The following is a 19,742-nucleotide window of genomic DNA, read 5'->3' on the forward strand; positions in this document are numbered from 1 at the left end:
GGTTGTGAGCCACCATGTGGTTGCTGGGATTTGAACTTAGGACCTTCGGAAGAGCAGTCAGTGCTCTTTCCCACTGAGCCATCTCACCAGCCCCCAGAATGAGTTTTAAAACATCCTCATGACCTATTCTAAATTAAAACGTTATAAAAATACCAGCTTCCACTGCAGTAGCCTCAACCGATACCTCAGACAGCTCACCATGGAGCTGCAAGAGGTTCTTCTGCCTGGAGATGTAAGCAAAGGGGAAGCGCAGTGCCATCTGCATAATACTACTCTCTCCACAAACTTCGAAGAGAGGAAGGGAAAGATGGAGAGCAAGAGGGATAATCCTACTCTGACATTAAGCTCTATAAGCAGATTTTTTTTTTCAGTGAGGAACTGGGAGAAGATGAATTTGGCCCTTTTATTTCAAGATATCAAATAGGGGAGGGGGAGATGGTTCAGTGGGTAAGAGCACTTGCTGACAAGGCTGACAACAGAGTTTGATCTCTGGGACCCACATCGTGGGAGGAGTGAACCAACTCTTGCAAGCTGTTCTTGGACCTTGACATTCATGCCATGGCTCACACACACCTTCCCCCAACTCATAAAAGAAATAATAGAGCTGTCTGCTAGTTTTTACTCCTCAAAGATCTCACTCTCTTAGACTAGAGCCTAGGTCAGAACTTCAACACACTGCAAGTCAACAGCCTTGTTAAAAAGAAATGCTTTACCAGAGCACCAATGAACTAAGGACAGATGAGTGTATCTGTCAGTTTAACACAGCTAGTGTCATCCGGAAGAGGGACCCTCAACCGAAAAGGGCCTCCATTAGAGTGGCCTATAGGAAAGTCTGTGAGGCAATTTCTTGATTATTGATTGAAGTGAGAGGGCCCAGCTCACATGGACAGTGCCCCCTCAGGCCAAGGTGATCCCAGGAGGTATAAAAGGGTATCTAAGACTTGGACAGAGGGTTCAGTGGTTAACAGCACTTGTTGCTCTTGCAGAGGACTTGGGTTCTGTTCTCAGAGCCTATATGGTGTCTCATAGCCGTCTGTGACTCCAGTTTCAGAGGATTTGACTGTCTTTTCTGTTCTCTACAGGCATTAGGCACCAGGCACATATAAGGTATGCCTACACACATGTAGGAAAACACTCATATGTATAAAATAAAAATTTATAAATCTATAAATAAGTAGATGAAAGTAAAAGAAAGTAGTTGAGTGTGAACCCAGAGAACAAGCCAATAATCAGCACTCCTTCATGGTGGCTGTTCCAGGTCCCAGCCTTGAGTTCCTCCCTGACTCATTTCACGATATAAGATGAAATAAACTCTTTCTCCTCAAGTTGCTTTTGGCCTTAATATTTATGGAAATAGAAAGCAATCGAGGACAGCATTATGTCACAGCTTATATGAGAAAACAGACATGGGCCACCAGTATGATCAAGGAAAATCTGCCTGTTTTGATAGGTGAAGTCCGAAAAGTCAAGTGATCATGTCATCTTTGCTGCCCACAGCCTAGTGCTCTTCAGCTTGGGTCAGTGTCTTTGGCTGACAAGCCTCCATACTTAGTTCCTAACTATCCATGTGTGTTAGTGCCCATGTATATGTGGGTGCATGCTGAGGCTAGATGACAACCTTGGCACCATCAGCATCTCCACTCTTTTCTTATTGAGACAGTATCCTTCATTGGCTTGGAACTAGCCAAGTAAGCTAGGCTGGCTGGCTTATAACCCTCGGGGTGTGTGTGTGTGTGTGTGTGTGTGTGTGTGTATACCTACCTAGTACTGGGTCTATATGTATTCTTTTAAAAGACTTATTATTGTTTTTTAAATTAAGAATTATGTGTAAGTATGCCTACTTAGCTATATGTCCATCATGTGCATGAAATTGCCTGCAGAGGCCAGAAGAGCCTATGGAACTGGAGTTTTAGAAAGTTGTGAGATGCCTAATATGGGTGCTGGGAGCTGAACCTGGGTCTTGTGCTGGATCTTGTGCAAGAACAGCAAACACTCTTATCCACTAAGCCATTTCTCCAGCTCCTTATTTTATTTTTAAATTGTATGTATATGTGTGTCTGTATGGTGGTTGTATGCAGGAGTGCTGGTGCCCACTGAGGCCAAAAGAGGGTGTTAGATTCCCAGGAGCTGGAGTTACAGGTAGTTGTAAGCCATCTTACATGGATACTGGCAATTGAATTTGGCTCCTCTTCAAGAGCAGTTAGTTGTTTGAGACAGGGTTTCTCTCAAAGATCTATCTGCCTCTGACTCTCCAGTGCTGGGGTTAAAGGTGTGTATCACCAGGCCAGCTAAGGTTTTTAAAATACAGGCTACAGGGATCAAACTTAGGTTCTTGTGCTTACAACACATGTACTTTACTCACTGGGATATCTCTACAGCACCCTATCACACACACACTCTCTCTCTTCTCCTTCTCTTCATCCTCTTCTTCCTCTTCCTCTTCCTCCTCTCTCTCTCTCTCTCTCTCTCTCTCTCTCTCTCCATCTTTCTCACACTAATATGCTAGCTCACTTCCCTTTGTCTCTCCTCTCCTTGTGCTGAGGACTGACCAGAGGGCTCTCTATTTGCTAGGCAAACACTATCCCTGAGTTAAATTCTCAACTTTCTATTTTCAATTTTGTTTTGCGTTGTTTTATTTATGTGTTTGTGCACCTGTTTCTATGTGCAGATGTGTTTCAGTGTCCATGGAGGCCAGTAGAGGGTGTCAGATTCCCTAGAGCTGGAGTGACAGGCAGGTGATTGTAAATCACTTGACATAGGTGCTGGGAAAAGAACTCTGGCCCTCTGCAAGAGCAGTGAGCACTCTCAGCTGCAGGACCATCTCTCCTGCCCCATTTAAAATTCATTATTTTCTCATGTTCTACAAATTATAGGTATGGAGGTAGAGCTAGTGATACAAACAGTACTTCCCATACCTGCAGATGCCTGTGCATGGGCATCAGTGTGGCGTTGGCAGACTTTAGTCAAGAATTCACTCACTTGGCGCAAGGAAAGGGCATTATGCAGTGTTTCCAGGGGGTAGATGGTAGGTACCATGGAGCACCCTTCAAATCCTGTTGGAAAAGAGATGAACAAAGTCAATGTTATTCCCACCAGATACATTCCAATTGGCCAAGGAAGGATGGAGAGTCCCTGAGAGCCATCAGGAGAATCTGTGGCTTTTAGAGAATGGGGTATCCAAGATTTCCAGGAGAAGGAACTCTTTGGAGCCCTTCAGGAAGTCTATTTATCTCATCTCCAATTTTCCTAAGATGTCCACCTGTTAAAGCCTCCAGGTGACCGAATCACCTATTATCCTACCTATGGAGAGTCTACAGCGTCCTGTGGACTAACAAGAGCACCAACACTGCTCTTGTACTTTCTGGGGCAATAAAACAAGGATCAAGAGGCATGGGGGTTGAAACTGTAGATCTAACATGAGGCGGTGGGTCATGGAGCTCGGAAAGAACAGCAGATTTCAAGGATTGTGAAGAGAAAAAAAAAAACAGATTAAGGAGAAGGGCATGGAATCCAAGGAGGGGTTCATGCAAATTTAGGATGTGGGTAGAAGGGCTAGAATACTTGGATGCAAACTAGAGCATGCAATACATGAAGCTCAGCTGAGGAAAACCACATGCATGAACAGGGTAGGAGATGGGAGTTCTTTCTTGGTCATTTCCATCACATCAAAGCCTTTTCCTTATGCTCTACTGTAACAACCTGGGCTTGCTAGGTTTTCTCTATTCCACCAAGAAAATGAGGCAACTCTTGCCCCTCCAAAAATACCATATAATATAATATAGTTCTACAAGTCTCAGTAGGGTCAAAGGTAGACATCAATGGATAACCCTTCTCCTAGGACTATTAATTGAAAAAACTGCTCCCACTGAAGGATCAAGAACATGTCCTAACCCTTTCTCAGTCCCGGATGGTTCCATGCTTCTCTGTAAAGGAACTAAGAACAGGGAGGCAGCATCAGCGAGGGAAGACTTAGTCTCTTCTTCACCAATAAGTAAAAGTCCTGGCTCAGCATTCCCATACCTGACCATCTTTTACCTCCAGCTTTGCTTGTCTGGATGTGTACTTGATGCCCTATGCCTTGGCTTCCCTTATAACCTAGTGGCAGGAAGCAGAGGAGTCCCTAGCTCCTCAGAGTGGTTAGGAAAATGTTTGGTTTTGAAGATGATGGTAGTAGAAGATTAGAGAGATAAGAACAGATTAAAAAATAAATAAAACAAAACACAGATTCCAGGGCAAGAGATTACTCCTATGCCGAGTAGAATGGGTAACATTAGGGGGAAGTAAGAAAGGAGACTAGAAAGGAGATGAGCAGCCAATGCTACAGCTACCAGGCAGCCTGGCCCCAATCCCAGTCAAGCAACTAATGCAAGTCACATAACCTCAGAGACTAGATAGGCTCTCCAGCCAGAAATGCAGTAAGCAAAGCAATCAGTCCCAGGCAGGGTAGTGGCGGCAGCCAGCCTGTGGCAGGGGTACCGTAGAGGCACTCGGGGTCATCCTGGCCTGAGCGCAGCCAGTTCCGGAAGAGGCGCAGGTGGTAGGAGCACTGGTGCAGGTGGTGCGCCAGCGTGGCATCCAAGGAGACTGGCCAGCCCCTTGGGCAGTCAGAGGAAAGAGTGCGCAGCAGCCGGACCACAGGGTGCTGGTCATCCAGCAGCTCTGCAGGGGACAGAGGGACCACGATAGGAAGCACAAAGATAGAGAAGAGGGAGAGACAATGAGGGACACTGATTGACACAAGCATCACTGAGAGTGGGAGCCACTTCGACCCAAGGTCAGCTAAGGAAGAAGTAGAGATAGATGATCAGAGCCACAGTCCATCCCTCACTTGGAAGAAGAGTATTGGCACCACACAGTGAGACTTAGAGAAGGTATTAGTGAGACCCTAAAACTCCAGCCCCCCTTCCTCCCTGAGCACAATTCAGTCAGTGCTTGTGGAGCAATTACATCATTCTGGAAAAGGGAGAGCTTGCAGTTCTGGAGCTGGGGACTTGACTAGAGCTCGCATCTCTGGTCCATCTTAGATTAAAACCTAGGGCCCACTTCTCAGACAAATGAATTTATGAGGTTGGGAAAGAGATGAAGAGATTCAGAGTCACTCTAAGAAGGTCAAAATGATACTAGGCTGCACGATAACGCTAAAACTGAGAACATTCCAGAAGGCTGAATGCTCCTGCAGCGCAGACTCTTAAGGCAGCCATAGACAGAACTGGTGCCAGGTGGCTGGCACACCAGGTTGGCTGGAAGCCAGGAGTAGGGCTCCTTTGAAACAGTACAGGAAAAAAAAAAAAACAAAATAAAAAATAAAAACATCAGACTCTGCTCTTTCTAATACAAATATGACTAACTGTCCTTTCCTTTGTTCTTGTACAAACAAGGTCTCAGAGTGTGGGGTGTGGGGGTACTGTATCCCTCACTGGAACAAAAAGTTGAATAATTTTATATTTTCTTTCCACTGATGATCAGCCTCTGCTCTTTGTTCAGCTGGTGTGTGGAAGAGCTTTGATTTGGCATCCCTCATACTTTTAGCCACTTGGCAAATTCTGTAGATGCCTGGGATTCAGCAACAGAAGTGCTGAAGACATTGAAAGTCATGTGATGAAGGGTACAAGAGGAACAGCGGTGTAAGATCTTGGAGGAAATCTATGGGATGAAGACCTGATGTGACCACGAGCAAGGGCTGGAGTACAGGAAAGGGAGGAGGCTCAAGGCAGGGGGGGAAGACTGCTCAGAATGCCAGGTGAGAACTGTCTCACCTGGTGGTCCCACGAGACTGTAGTTTCCAAAGAGCTTGGTTTTTGGATGTCAAGAGAAATACTCAACCCTTCCTGGACTAGTCCAGTGAGCCCTGACTATACCAATGGTCACACAGCTGTGAGGGACAAGTCTATCGGGCATTCTGACATTTTGGAAGAGTGAGCCACTGGCTCTTTCCCACTAGATTAACTTGCTTTGGTGAGTTTAGCACATAGTTTAGTGATGCGCCACACCTGTGTGCTGGTTGTAGTCACAGGATACGATATAGCTCATCAGAAGCACAGGCAGGGATGATGTCCTAGGGACTACTCTTCTATTAAAGTACAGAGACAGCATTGCCTTGTTTTGTCTCTTTTCCAAAGCCAGTTTTTTTGGGGGGAGGTGTGTGTGTGTGTGTGTGTGTGTGTGTATTTGTTTGTTTGTTTCAGCTGCTGTTGCAAAGCCAGGCGCCATGCAAGGAGATGGTGATGATAGATGGTAGCCTGGCACACTGTGATGAAGAATGTGCCATAAGCAACTGTGGAAAGCTCTGCAACTGCTGAGTCAGTAAGGCAAGACCTTGGCCATGGGATAGATCGCTCATGTTGTCTTAAGGGCTAAATTCCATCAAGATGATTTTCTTTGCCAGATACAATAGCTTCAAATTGTTTATTATAACAGGTAGATCCCAGCCTCTGGGCTTTGCAAGCACATTAACCTCCCAGCTCAAACACAAGAAACACAGGCCGTTAGCGGAACCCTGAGGACATGCGCAACTCTTGTTTCTTCAGCTGCTTAATCTGCTAACCAAGGCTTCAGAGAAGTGGACATATAGGTTTAAGGATTTGTTTTACGAATTTGGATCTTTTCTTATGGCGCCTAATAAACTAGGAGATACGTGATTGAGCTCTTACTTCAGACTCCCAAGCTCCTGGCACTCTAGGTACTCTTAAGTTCCAGTCCCAGGCTTGGGGTTGGGCATGAAGTTCTCCTCATGTGATGACTGTGCTGTGTAAGGCTATATGAGTTAGCACAGACATGTCACTATGAATGGAGACATCAGCCACAGGCAGAAGAGCGAGTCTGGAGGTGGAGCCGGACTGAATAAATGTAGGGTCCCCAACCTAGGGAGAGACTTCAACAGTGTCTAGAGGATAGGCATGGCTTAGCCAGGCTAAAGTCTAACACCTGCCACTGGTAAGGCAGCTGGTGGGCGTGGGCACAGGAAGTCAGAGTAACCTTCTGTTGGAGTCTCAGCTCTTAAACAGAAGAGAACCATATCTAACAAAACTGAATTTACTCGAGGGCAAGATACAACATAGAGGGAAAAAACCCTAAGGGCATAAAATAAAAGCTCAGCAGGGAGTGGGTCTTAGGTTCCCTTGCTGTCCCCACCACCCATGGTGCAGTGCCCACAGACCTAGTTCTTCTATATTCTTATAATATTACTCCTTCCTAAGTTTTGCCAGGATTCTCATCTCAACTCCTCATTTCCGGCTTCTCCAAGATAATGCTGCCATCTGGTCTCGGGAAACCTAAAAGAGGCTGGGGCCTAGCTCACTGGCAGAACATATGGCTAGTATACACAAATACCTGGGTTCAATCTCCAGCACCAACTATTCAACCAAAAAGAAAAAAGGAAAAGGAACAGAAATGAAAGAAAGAATCCTCAGGAACACTCTTTCTCTTTACCTAACACCTCCCTTCTTCTTTCTTTTCTTTTCTTTTCTTTTACTTTTTAATCCCAAAACAATCTGGGCCCCTGTTTTCTAGGCTCAGGCACTAGGTTAGTAAAACATAAAGCAGATGTCAGGAACACAAGAGCCACACAAAGTACACAACATGGCAGGAGACAGGAATATGGAGATGGTAAGCTATATATCCAATGCCAAAGCTCTTAGAAGTAACTGTAGGGTTGCTCCAAAAGAAGGACACACTCATCATCGACCCCATAAAAAGAGCTGGAGAATAAACTAGGAAGGTCAAAGTTACATAAGCGGAGATATCAGGGAGAGAAGAAATGAGCCCAGGCTAGGTAATGCTATTCTCATCTTAGAAGGAACACCTAGTCTGTCTGCAAACAGTCTGCCGAGTATGTGATAGGAAAGGGAGAGTCATAGCTGATGTTTTGGTGCTGATGCTGACAAAAGTGATGTAATGATGATGATGGTGAGTATGGAAATCAGACCCTGAGTTGCCACAGGGATAGGTCAGCCTATCCAGCTTACAGCCATGGCTAAGGCTGTCACAAGGGAATGCCCCAGGAGGGACACTTAGTGAGGGGCTCATTCAGAGAAAGCAGGGCGTCAATATAGTGGAAGGAGAGGCAAAGTCAGTGTCGGAACTCAGGGTGAAGTGTCTGGAGGTGACATGAGGAGGAGGAGGAATGATGCTGAGTCAGAAGCAAACGTACCGTTAGTCGGATGCTTTGCAAACGACACAGAAAATCGTTTTACGGCCGGGACAAACAAGAGCTCTGGGGAGAAAAGACATCACGGGGATTATACCCACCCCTGTGCCCGCCCTCGGCTTTGGAACCTGCCCACTGTGTACTTGGTTCTTTACCTCAACGTGTAATCTGGTCCCATCCCCGTCCCTTGGATCCTGACAACAACATTCACTTACTTCCTCTGCTGTACTCGTTCATTAGTTGGTGTCACTTCTACCACAGCATGGTCCCACCAAACAGCCCTAATTTCACCACCGTCTTCTCCTCCTAGCCATGTGGAAGTAAAATCTGGGTAGAAACCTCCCTCCCTTCCCCCAGTGTCCTTCCATGCCACCTTTTCACCTTAGCTGAGCGGCCGCCACATCCCTAAACCTGACTCCCTGAAATGTAACCAAGACTCCACTGCATTCCTCCTGACCATGGATCATCCTCTTGGTCCTCACCCCTACAGGCCAGAATCCAGGAAAGAGTACAGACTGATGCAGCCAGGCTGTGTGGGGGAGATTATGAAGGGAGAAGCATAAATAAGTAGTATTTGTATGGTGAGAGGGAATGCAAATGGAGGAGTGGAGGGGTCCTGGCTCCTTCTCCCATTTATTATCCATGAAGAAAGCTTGGTATATGGCCACTGCCAGTACCATCTTAAGCATGAAAAGTTCTGGAGCTCTATGCTTGCTGGGGGATAAGTTTAAAAAGAGAGAGAGAGAGAAAGAGAGAGAGAGGGGAAGAGAGCTGCCCCCCAAAACCACCCACATACCATCTCGGTGCTTTAGACTGGCAGGCGGGAGCTTTTTGCCATGGGTGCGGGCGTAGTCCTGAAGATTCGGAGCGCTGGAGGAGCCACCCAGCACTGTGGTGCTGAACAGCCCTGTGCACTGTGAGCCTGCAAGGCCGGGAGCAGATTAGTAGCCACGCAAAGCTGCATTCAGGACACCGAGGTCCACCATACAACATTAAGACACACACAGCCACTCAGTGCCACCACAAAACGGCTACTCCAAGTAACCACAGAGTGTTCACTACTGTCCATAGTCACACCAGGCAAGCAACGTAGCAAATCTCCAGGACAGCTGCATGACAGAGACAGAAGGCCACTACAAGAGTGGTTAGTCTTATTAGGTATTCACATCTACTGCAGTACACTGTGCTTTCCAGGAAGCTCTCTAATGAAAGAATGGGTGAGTCTCCCTAAACTTTTAAAAACTTTGTATGGGAGGAGGGAGAGTGCATGCCAAGGCACACACTGGAGGTCAGAGGACAACTTGCTGTACTCAGTCCTCTCCATCCACCATGAAAGCCCCAGGGATGAAACTCAGGTCATCAAGTTTGGCAGCAAGTGAGTTTCATTATCGCTGAACCCCCCCTTACTGTCCCATGTTTCCCTAAACTTAACTGGATGTCCTTCACTCTGGACAGAAGATTTGAGAGACCTAGAAATCCAGCCCCTTATAAGTTTGAAAGGGAAAGGCTCTCGCTGAAACCAGAGGCAGGCATTTAAGTACTTGGTTGGCATACAATCCTAAGTTCTTCATCCAACACCCCCATCCTCCAAGGATTTTTATTTTTTCCACTTACAAGTATGAGCCTTGTACTTTTAAAGCTAAAAGGGACTCAGAGACCACCTAGTGTAACTTTCTCATTTTATATACTAGGTGAAGGAACAGATCCAAAAGGGTCCCAGTACAGGAGCTAAGAGGGACAGGATTCTAGATCTCTTTATTCCAAGGACTAACTGTGTTTGGTTAGAAAAGAGAGATTTTTGTTTTTGTTTTTTTTGTTGTTGTTGTAGTTTTTTACACAGAGAAATAGCATAGATTCTGAAATCAAGATGGACACAAATCAGAAGATAGGTGAAAAGCCAGTTGCTTATAAAGCAGGGTGTGCATGGTGATTATGTGCTAAGCACCCTATTAAGACTGAAACAACAACAAAAAATGTTTTTTTTTCCTGCTCTGAAAAGTTTATTATCTTGCAAGCCCTGTGATCAAAACCAGCTGCTCACATGTGTAAGTTCAAAGAAAGCAAATAGAAGTGCCCATTTGAGGAATAAGTGAAACTCCAGGAACCTCTGAAAAGAATGAGTGAGGTCAGTTACCGTCCCCACTGTGATGAAGAGCAGGGCTAGACTCCTCCTCTTACTTACTTCTCTAGCCTTCGAGGACAGGGAAGTCATAAGACTGATATTCGAGAGTCAGGTGTGGCAGCACACACCTTTAATCCCAGGACTCAGGAGGCAGAGACAGAGGCAGAGGCAGGCAGATCTCTGGGAGTTTGAGGCCAGCCTGGTCTACAGAGTGAGTTCCAGGGCAGCCAGGGCTATGTAGAGAGAACCTGTCTCAAAACAAAAACAAAAACAAAAACAAAAAGAAAAAGAAGGCTGACATTCATATTCTTGGGATTTGATCTTCTATTTCCAAATTCATCATAACCAAAACCCTGGGCATGGCAGGGGAGGTCATATTCATATTCAGACTGGAGAAAAGGGTAGTTTCCCTGGAGCCTACAAAGACGACCAGGGTCCCAGTATTTCAGAGCTATAAGAAAAAACAGAAAGCTTGGTGGCAAATAATTTCTACCTTGGAATTCAGGACCTCTCTGCAGCAACATCTTCCAACTTTCATGCCAAATCAGGCTTGAGAATGAAGAAGTGGCACATTGTACAAGACGTCTGCTTTTCTTAGAGGAAGTTTAAGGTAGCTGGCCCTATTCTAAGTTCTGTCCTGCATTTACTTCCTCTACTGAGTAATTTTGTGGTACAATCACACCAGCGTACCCCAGGGCAGTCTCCGTCTTACCACCATCATCTGTCACAAGGTCTGTGCATCCCTAGCTCTGCCTTGTTCAGTTTGTCTTTGAGATAGGAGTCTTCTCTGGGCACCTGCCACTGTCCTGTACACCTCGCTTCCTATGCCATATGCTTTCCTCTTCCTTTTCCTCCCCCTCCTCCTCCTCTTTTCCTCTTCTTCCTCCTCCTCTTCTACCTCTTCCTCCTTCTCTTCCTCTCTTATTCTTCTTTATTTATTTTGATTTGTTTTATTTTGTTTGAAACAGAGTCTCACTATGCAGCCTTGGCTGGCCTAGAATTCATAGCTGGCCTAGAACTCATTATGTAGACCAAGCAGGCCTGAAACTCCCAGAGATTTATCTGCCTCTGCCTCCAAACCTCCTGAGTGCTACGATTAGAAATGTGCACTACCACGCCTGGCTCCTATGCCTGATTCTTGATATAACTCCTGCTTGCACATGTATCTACTTTCTACCCTACCTGAGATCTAGCCTTTCTGTTTCCTGGTGTTTGGAAAAGATCATGTGTCCTGGGGTTTCCACATCACAGACCTATACAGTTGTCATTTAATCTTCAGGACCCAAACCAAGAAACTCATTTCAGGATTCTAGAAGGCAATCAACCCTAGAAAATTATCTTGGAAAGTTACCAAAACATTTCTCGGCTAGTTCAAATGTTAACCATTTAGGGACCAAAAAAATCAAGCAGCAAGAACAAAAGTAACAGAAAAAATTAGAGGATTTAAATTGAAAGACTAGGACAAGATTTTTAAAAAATGAGCCAGGAGAACCAGTTCAGACCCCACACGGTCATGTCTGACCTCCAGTTACTTCAGAGGTAGTCCATCCGCCTCAAGGCTTGGTGTTTCCTCAAGTCTGTGTCCTTAGAAAAGGTTGAATGATGTTCTCCACCCCTTTCCAGTGTTCAAAAAAATCAAGAGACAGTCCCTCAAAGTCTCAAAAGAAGCCTCTGCCTCTACACCCGTCTCAGATCTGTGTCCCTCAAGCTTCCGGAAGGAAAGGAAAAAGTTACAGCATTAGAAAAGCAGGGAGTGAAAACCAGGTTTCAGAGGAAGACAAAGCACAAGGTCTCATATGAACATATGACAACTGTGTGTCACAAGTACCTCTAGTTATACCTCTGTCACTGATAACTCTGAAGGGCCAGAGGCTCCATGTCCCTTAAAGTCTGGGCTACACTGGAGGGACAGATAAGGAATGAAAAGGACAGCCAGAAAATACCCTTCACAGGGAGATGGGGGATGGTGGAGAGAATCAAACACTTTTCTGGGATGAAAACGTCATCTGGGATGCTTGCTCACATCTAACTATGGCTTCCCTCATGTCATTCTCCCTTCCCACATCTGACGGTGCCCCGACTGGATAGGATGGTCCCAGATCTGTAATGAAGATTTCCCACAATAAAACTCTGGATAACAGACAGACAACCTTTTCTAACCACAGTGAGAGATGCTAGAAAACCTACCTAGGCCACTCTGCTTCATCTCTGTTGGTGGCCGTGAAGATGAAAACAGCCGGTAGCCACCAGGTCTTGAAGACGAAGTTTCAGACAGCACCTGGAGAAAAAGGACACTAGATTAACCAATCACTTTGTCTTCTCAAAGAACCCAGGCTCTGAGTTCTTACCCCTATGAAGCCAAGCAGTATCAAAAAGATTAGATCAGCCAAAGGATTTTTATGGTGGAAGAGGAATAAGACGGGAGGAGAGTGCACAGTGCAGAGCTGGACCGTCCAAGGTGTCCATCTATGTTAGAAGGGAGGAGAGTGCATGGTTCAGAGCTGGACCATCCAGGGTGTCCGTCTATGTTAGAAAGCATGTCTATTGCCAAGACTAGTCCCCCAAGCCTTCCCACCCCCTCCCCAAATCCGAGAAATCATGACCAAAGTATTCGTCATCCTCAGCAGAGTAAGTAGGTTCTCCAATCTTACCTGTTCCTACCTATGACCCAGAAAGGCAACCACAGTGACTCAAACACAAATAAAGTATGGCCTGCCCTCTCAGCTTCTTATGTAAGCCAAGAAGCCCTCTCCTCCAAACAATTTATTCCTGGACACATGAAACCAGTTTTTTTGTTGTTGTTGTTGTTTTTTTTTTTTTTTAAATATCCATGAAAGCCAATCACACAACCCCCAAGCATATATACATCCCACCTAGACAATGCATCAGTTTCTCTAGATCCCGAAGGGAAAAGACAGAAGGCAGAAAAGGAAGGTAAGACAGGAAGAGAGAGACCTGTGTGCAGGAAACCAGGTGAGTGGTGGACACAGCCCGGGGCTGTAGGCCGATGGCTGGGGAGAGCCTCGGGAGGTCTCCTGACCTCCTGCGGCGTCGTCCCCTGAAGGGGATCAGGTCCAGGTTCCCCGTGCACTGAATGTTCATGACCTGCAATCAGACCGGGTGGAAAGCCGGTCAAGGCTTCTTTAACCTCACGTTCCCAAAGCCCCAGTGCCCACAGGGCAGAGCCAGTTAGAGAGCTGGAAAGGATGGGCAGCTAGCACAGCTGCCACCAAGGTCATAGGTTTTATCATCTAAAAGTTCAAAAGATATGAGATGAAAAGAGAAGAAGGGTGAGGTGCCACTGAGAGGAAAAGACAGCCCAATGCCTACAGAGCAAGGAGGGAAAGGATTAATATGCAAAGGCTGAGTGACCAAGGAGTGGGCTGAGGAACAGGTCCTGGGTAGTCATCCTGAACGAGCCAGGATCTAACCATGCTAGGAACTCAAAGGAAGGACTGTGATTACAACGGAATCATAGGTGGGTCTGGTGGCTGTGCCCTGTGATGCCAGCTACTCAGAGGCTAAGACAAGAGGATCACCAATTCAAACCTGTGTGTGTTGCAGAGTAAGTTCAAAGCCAGCCTTGGTAACTTGGCAAGACCCAGTCTCAAAATTAAAAATAGAAAGCACTCTGGATGCTGCTCAGTAGAACACTTGCCTGGCATATGCAAGGCTCTGGGTTCAATCCCCAATACCACAAAGAAAAAAGTGATCATATTCAAGGAAGCTTCCAGAAGGAAGAAAATTCCAGCAAGCCTGAGAGAGGATGTCATAGAGTTTTCCTTTGTTTACGTCCATGGTGCTAACATAAGATGACAAAGGGACAGCCCTGGACAGACAATTACATATCATCCTGTCCATTTAATGTATTGCACATGAGTGATAGCATGTCCAGAGAACTGGATACCAAGTTATACCTACACCTCAGAGAGAAACTGAGGAGCATCTCACCTAAAGAGACTACATGTTCATAGTGTCAGTCCCATGCTACAATAGCCAGAAGAAGTAAAGGATAACTCTAGATAAGAAAGTTTATTTTCTTGGGTTTCTCCAAAATCTGAAATTTAAATCTCTACATTAACATATGAAAACTTATTATAGATTCTTTCCCCTAAAACAGAAAACCAATTCCCATAAGACAGAGATGTAAAGAGCCAGGTGAGTGGACCCGTGAATCCAGAGCAGTATCCAAACCAGGCAAAGTCTCTGAGACAGGGACAAGTCATGATGTCAAAAGGAATGTCATTGAGAAAACTAAAGAAAGCCTCGCTGGGCCAGAGGAGACAGTGTTACCAAGAAAGACAAAGCAAAACCTAGGGGTAGTAAAGAGAAGTAATGGCATCAACACAGGTTCTGTCCTCTGGATTAGAAAACCAGAAGTAGGATTTGGGACAAAGTCTAAAAATAGCAAAACAGAACAGGCAGATGAGCTTCCTCACTAGAGAGATACACAGAGCAAATAGAACAGACAGATGAGCTTCCTCACTAGAGAGATACACAGAGCAAACAGAACAGGCAGATGAGCTTCCTCAGTAGAGAGACACATAGAACTCTAGACGATCAATCTTCCTTCTGACATGACACTACAGATGAGTCTAGTGGCATTAAAGTGCCAGAAACCTTCTCATACATGGAACAAACAGAAGGAGAGGGCCTGTTCTCTAGTATCAATTTCACAGTTTCTATGGTTACTTTAATGCATTTGTAAGGTAGATGCTACTCATATTGTACAGATGAAGAAACACATGTTTGAGAAGCTACTGGACAAGGTCACACAGTTTCTGGGTATCAAACAATGTCAGCCCACAGTTCATACTGTCTGTACTTTATCTTAAAATCCTTTTCTCTTAGGTACCTCACTCACTGGCAATTCTTTATCACGAGTAGTAACCAGCTTAAAGAAGTTCTACTGGGAACCAGCTGTGGAAGAAATATTAGGTAAACATAAAAGCAATCCCAGGGGATTCCATTTCGGGTCTCAGGAAGATTGAGAAGAAATATTCTCCCGTGGGCACTTGTCCCCCATCGTGGTCTTGTCCATGTCATTACCTCCATGGAGCCAGCTTTTCGATTACGAATCAGGGGTGATCTCCTTGGGAGGCCAGTGCCCTCAACAGGTTGGGGTGAGGTCTGCAGTGCTCGGTCTGGTTCATCTGATGCCTTTCCTGGGCATAGGTTCTCTATGCTGCCTGGATCTGTTTTCATCTCCTCATTCTGTTTAACAATAGACAAACGAAGAGGCATTGATGATTTCTGTCTTCCTAATATTAAATCCTCAACCTTTTTAAACCACTCTGAATTACTTTCCAGTTTCCCACCACCTGGTCCCTATAGTTCCAAATCCCAGCCTCCGACCCACCTCAGAAGAGGCTGGACGGAATCCACAGCCGGCTGGGGCACTGCCTTCCTCAACTCCTTTCACTCCAGGGCTGAAATGTAACTCCACATGGAACCGCTCCTCTGACAAGGGGTCCTATAAGGCATCACCGTATGAAGAGTAATTGGAAGAATCTGGGTGTGGTAACAGAAGACGAGGTGGGAGCAACAGAGAGGAACTCAAATGGATACAACCTCACAAGGAAACCTGGGACTGAGGTTTCAGAGTGTTGCCCTCAGTCTGTGGCTCATCTTTTACAGTAGCTCGTGCCTCACCTCCAATTATATGATCCTTCCCTTCCATCTCTCCCAATAACAGCTATGGTACACACAGCAGAACTTTAGAGATGTCTTTGCTAAGACCAACACAGAAGGCATGTGTGTATATGCATATTTATACACACACACACACACACACACACACACACACACATACGTTAGAGATGCCAGCAGAAACAAGACTCACAAAACACTGTCCCACATTTCATACTCTTCCAGAACCCCCACCTGAGTTCTAGGTTATTGCTCTTGTTCAGCATCATTCCCGACCATGGATTCTGTCCTAGCAGGCCCCTGCTAGATGTTCTGTGTCCCAGCAGGCCCCTGCTAGATGCTCTGTGCCATGTTGCACCTACACACTGCATCTAGCTGGAGTCTATAAATTCCTTTTTTGTTGCTTTGGTTTTTGAAACAGGGTTTCTCTGTGTAGCCCTGGCTGTCTTAGAACTCACTCTGTAGACCAGGCTGGCCTTGAACTCAGAAATCTGCCTGCCTCTGCCTCCCAAGTACCAGGATTAAAGGTGTGCGCCACCACTGCCCAGCATAATTCTTTTTATTTTTAAGATGATAAACAAACTTATTGATTACACTGCAAAGAGAGCAACAGATATGCAGTAGAAGAAAAACTACTACCCATAGTTTATAAATATCTGAGAATAAATAACTTTTTGTGGGCCAAACCTTTTGAAGGATATCTCAGCAGGTAAAGGTATTTGCCACTAATCCTAATGATCTGAGTTTGATCCCAAGGAACCAGGCAGTGAAGAGCCAACTCTTGCAAGTTGTTCTCTGATCTCTACACATATACAGTAGCATGTGCATGCCTGCACACGCCTGCATGCCTGCATACATGCACACACATGCACACACACTAAATGTTAAAGAAAAGTTGTTTTTTAATGGAAGCAAAAGTAAGGGCCCTTTCCTCACCCCACCCCACTTGCTCCTCACCCGTGTGTTGTCCTCATAAAGCATGATAACAATCTGGGTCATGTAGTTGAGCTCTGAGATGGCACTAAGATAAGCCAAAGCTCGCTGCCACTGTGCATCCTGGGTCTCCTACCAAACACAAACAAAAGTAAGCCAGCGCCCAAGGACAAGTCAGAAGAGCGGGCAAGGAATGGAGGAGAACGGCAAAACTTCACAAGAAAAAGGAGCACAGGAAGGACAGCCCATGATTGCTGGAGAAAAACAAACAAAACCAACCAACCAGATGAACACTCAAACGGCTCACAGGTCTAAGGAAGGAGGACGCTTACATCAAGAAGTCCTCCATAACCAAATGAACACTCAAACGGCTCACAGGTCTAAGGAAGGAGGATGCTTACATCAAGAAGTCCCCCATAACGGAAGACACTGAGTAGGGAGTGGACGTGACTCTCGCTGGTGAAATAGAGCCGAGTTCGAACATGGCGGCCTGGGGAGAGCACTCCACGTGAGTACCTGACGTGAAAGTTAGACCAGACACAGTCAGAACCAGTTCCCTGCCTTCTGAAAACTCCTTCCTCCCACCCAAAGACTTCTCTTTTCTATCCCAGATCTTTCCTCCTTCTTGCCTCCCTACCTGTCTCAGCTTCATCCCCGCCTCCCCACATGTCCTCCCATCTTCCTGCCCTCCCTCCAATTTCCTCCCACCCTCCCGCCGCCCTCCCGCCCTCCCTCACAGGGGATGCAGCTTGTTGACAGACTCATCCTCGTGAGTTCTCTGCAGGTCAAGTAGGATTTTCCGCAGCAGTGGAAGGCAGAAGCCCACAGCAATCTCCACTTTCTCCTCTCTACTGATCCCATACTCCTAAGGGTCACAGGAAAGGAATGAGAAGCTTGGTGGCACCTGTTGCCCTCAGGTCTGGAGTGTCTCCTGCCTGTCACATCCCCTCCAGAAGTTTCCTCAGTCAGTCTTGATATTCACCCATAGCCAGACAAGCCCTGGGAACTCTTAGGCACTCGGCTCCTCCTCCACGCTTCCTTTCTAGTTTTTCTTTCCTTCCCTCTTGTTATTCCCGCTGCAATAGATCCCTTATAGAGACATACCTGGGGAATGACCACATCCGCCAGAGCTTTTGAAAGACGTAGCAACTCAGCTGTGCCTTGAAGTCCTAGACTCCCATTGTGTTGAACATCATACTTGACACAGTCATAGATATCAGGGATCTTACTGATATCATAGCGCCCGCTCTTTTGTCGAAAGTCACGCTCTAGTTTGCTCCAACGCTGTAGCATTAGCTCTAGTGTCTCACTGTGGTAGAGCTGCAGGTCTGAGAAGGCACATAGTAAAAAAAGAGCCAGATTTGACTTCCAACAAAAGACCCCGACAACTCTGGAGTAGAACCAGAGGGATCGGGAGTGTGTGAGAAATGTGCCCATGCCCTGAGACTTTAGAGGGCAGTCAGTAGTATTCATACCAACCTACAGAGCTGGGGTCCTGCATCCGTTCCCGAATCTGGTGGGTAAGGTTTTCAATCAGGGCAAATACCTGATCACATACTTTCACAGGATTCTGGATTACAGACATAGAGTTGAGCAGAGAGGTACTTCTAGTTGGAGCCAGCTGTGAGGAACACAGTTAAGAAGAATAGGCTCAGTGCCCAGACTTTGACTTACTACAAAGAAACTGGCTTCAGTGCAGATCTGCCAGTTGGCTCACTTCAGAGTGTTCCCATGTTCCCAGGCACCCTGGCAGCTCCAGGCCTTCAGATTAAGAGACTGTTCAGATAATCAATCATCTATGAGAGGGCCATCTTTAAGTTTCTGAGTCCAGAGAAATTAAAGCATACTTGTGCTGGGCAGTGGTGGTGCACGCCTTTAATCCCAGCACTTGGGGAGGCAGAGGCAGGCAGATTTCTGAGTTCAAGGCCACCCAGGGCTATACAGATATACAGAGAAACTGTGTTTCAAAAAAACCAAAAAGAAACAAAACAAATAAAGCATACTTGTGCTTTACTTGGAGAGTAAAACATATGCTTGGGAAGTGCGGGAAAATGAAGGTGGCTCCACATTCCTTACAGAACGTTCTGATGAGAATCAGAGAAGACTGTCTTCTTGTGACTTACAGTTCAATTGCCGCTGCTAACCTGGTTCCAGCTCAAGGGTTTTGGGATTTTTCTGTCTGTTCATTTTGCTTTTGAGACAAGATATCATGACGTAGCCTTGGCTGGCCTGGAACTTACTATGTTGAAGGCTGTTCTCAAATTCATAGAGATCTACCCTGCCGCTGCCTCCCAAGTACTGGGATAAAAAGCACCTGCAATTTCCAATTCAAGCTTTTGAGAAATGAGGAGAACTGGAGAGCTGGTCTGGACGCTAAGGACACTTAATGCTTTGGCAAAGGAGCCGGCTCTGGTTCCCATGTTGGTGGCTCACAACGACTTAGAACTTCAGTTCCAGGGGATCTAACACCCTCTTCTGGACTCCATAGGCACCTAGACTCACAAACACACGTACATATACACTTAATGATAGGAATAAAATATTAAACAAGGGCTGGAGAAATGGTTCAGTGATTAAGAGCACAGTCTGCCCTTCCAGAGTTTCTGAGTTCAAATCCCAGCAACCACATGGGTGGCTCACATACTGGGATCTGATGCCCTCTTCTGTCTTGCAGGCATACATGAAGATATAGAACACTCATACACATACAATAAATAAATAAATCCTTTAAAAATATTAGCTAAGGCCACACAAGGTTTCATTCTTACCAGCAACAGGAAGCATAGAAAAAGGGAGAGCTCCCCTGGATTTTCTATTTGAAAGTCAACACTGTCTGGGCAAAAGGAAAAGCCTGCCCCTTAGTAGGTCATTCAAGAACCTACAAAGGGACGG

At 45.9% G+C, this 19,742-nt stretch overlaps 1 protein-coding gene across 16 annotated transcripts in view; it reads right to left on the reverse strand.

Annotated features, from left to right (window-relative positions):
- Ppip5k1 (diphosphoinositol pentakisphosphate kinase 1) overlaps nucleotides 1–19,742 on the reverse strand; it is a 41,651-nt gene that overhangs the window by 5,810 nt on the left and 16,099 nt on the right. For 5 of the 16 annotated variants that reach the window (XM_031371645.1, XM_031371649.1, XM_031371646.1 and 2 more), the window contains exons 19-30: nucleotides 18,330–18,471; nucleotides 17,955–18,178; nucleotides 17,588–17,715; nucleotides 17,252–17,366; nucleotides 16,875–16,982; nucleotides 15,628–15,741; nucleotides 15,318–15,482; nucleotides 13,224–13,373; nucleotides 12,456–12,546; nucleotides 8,943–9,068; nucleotides 8,150–8,212; nucleotides 2,916–3,053 (exon numbers count right to left, since the gene is read on the reverse strand). In XM_031371645.1, the coding sequence (XP_031227505.1) occupies nucleotides 2,916–3,053; nucleotides 8,150–8,212; nucleotides 8,943–9,068; nucleotides 12,456–12,546; nucleotides 13,224–13,373; nucleotides 15,318–15,482; nucleotides 15,628–15,741; nucleotides 16,875–16,982; nucleotides 17,252–17,366; nucleotides 17,588–17,715; nucleotides 17,955–18,178; nucleotides 18,330–18,471 (1,564 nt within the window). Of the gene's footprint in view, nucleotides 1–2,915; nucleotides 3,054–4,476; nucleotides 4,660–8,149; nucleotides 8,213–8,942; nucleotides 9,069–12,455; nucleotides 12,547–13,223; nucleotides 13,374–15,317; nucleotides 15,483–15,627; nucleotides 15,742–16,874; nucleotides 16,983–17,251; nucleotides 17,367–17,587; nucleotides 17,716–17,954; nucleotides 18,179–18,329; nucleotides 18,472–19,742 lie in introns of all 16 variants that reach the window. The other 11 variants (XM_031371657.1, XM_031371660.1, XM_031371651.1 and 8 more) reach the window with 10 other exon arrangements.

This window comes from Mastomys coucha, unplaced genomic scaffold (genome assembly GCF_008632895.1).
Source record: "Mastomys coucha isolate ucsf_1 unplaced genomic scaffold, UCSF_Mcou_1 pScaffold15, whole genome shotgun sequence".
In the NCBI taxonomy this organism is placed as follows: domain Eukaryota; kingdom Metazoa; phylum Chordata; class Mammalia; order Rodentia; family Muridae; genus Mastomys; species Mastomys coucha.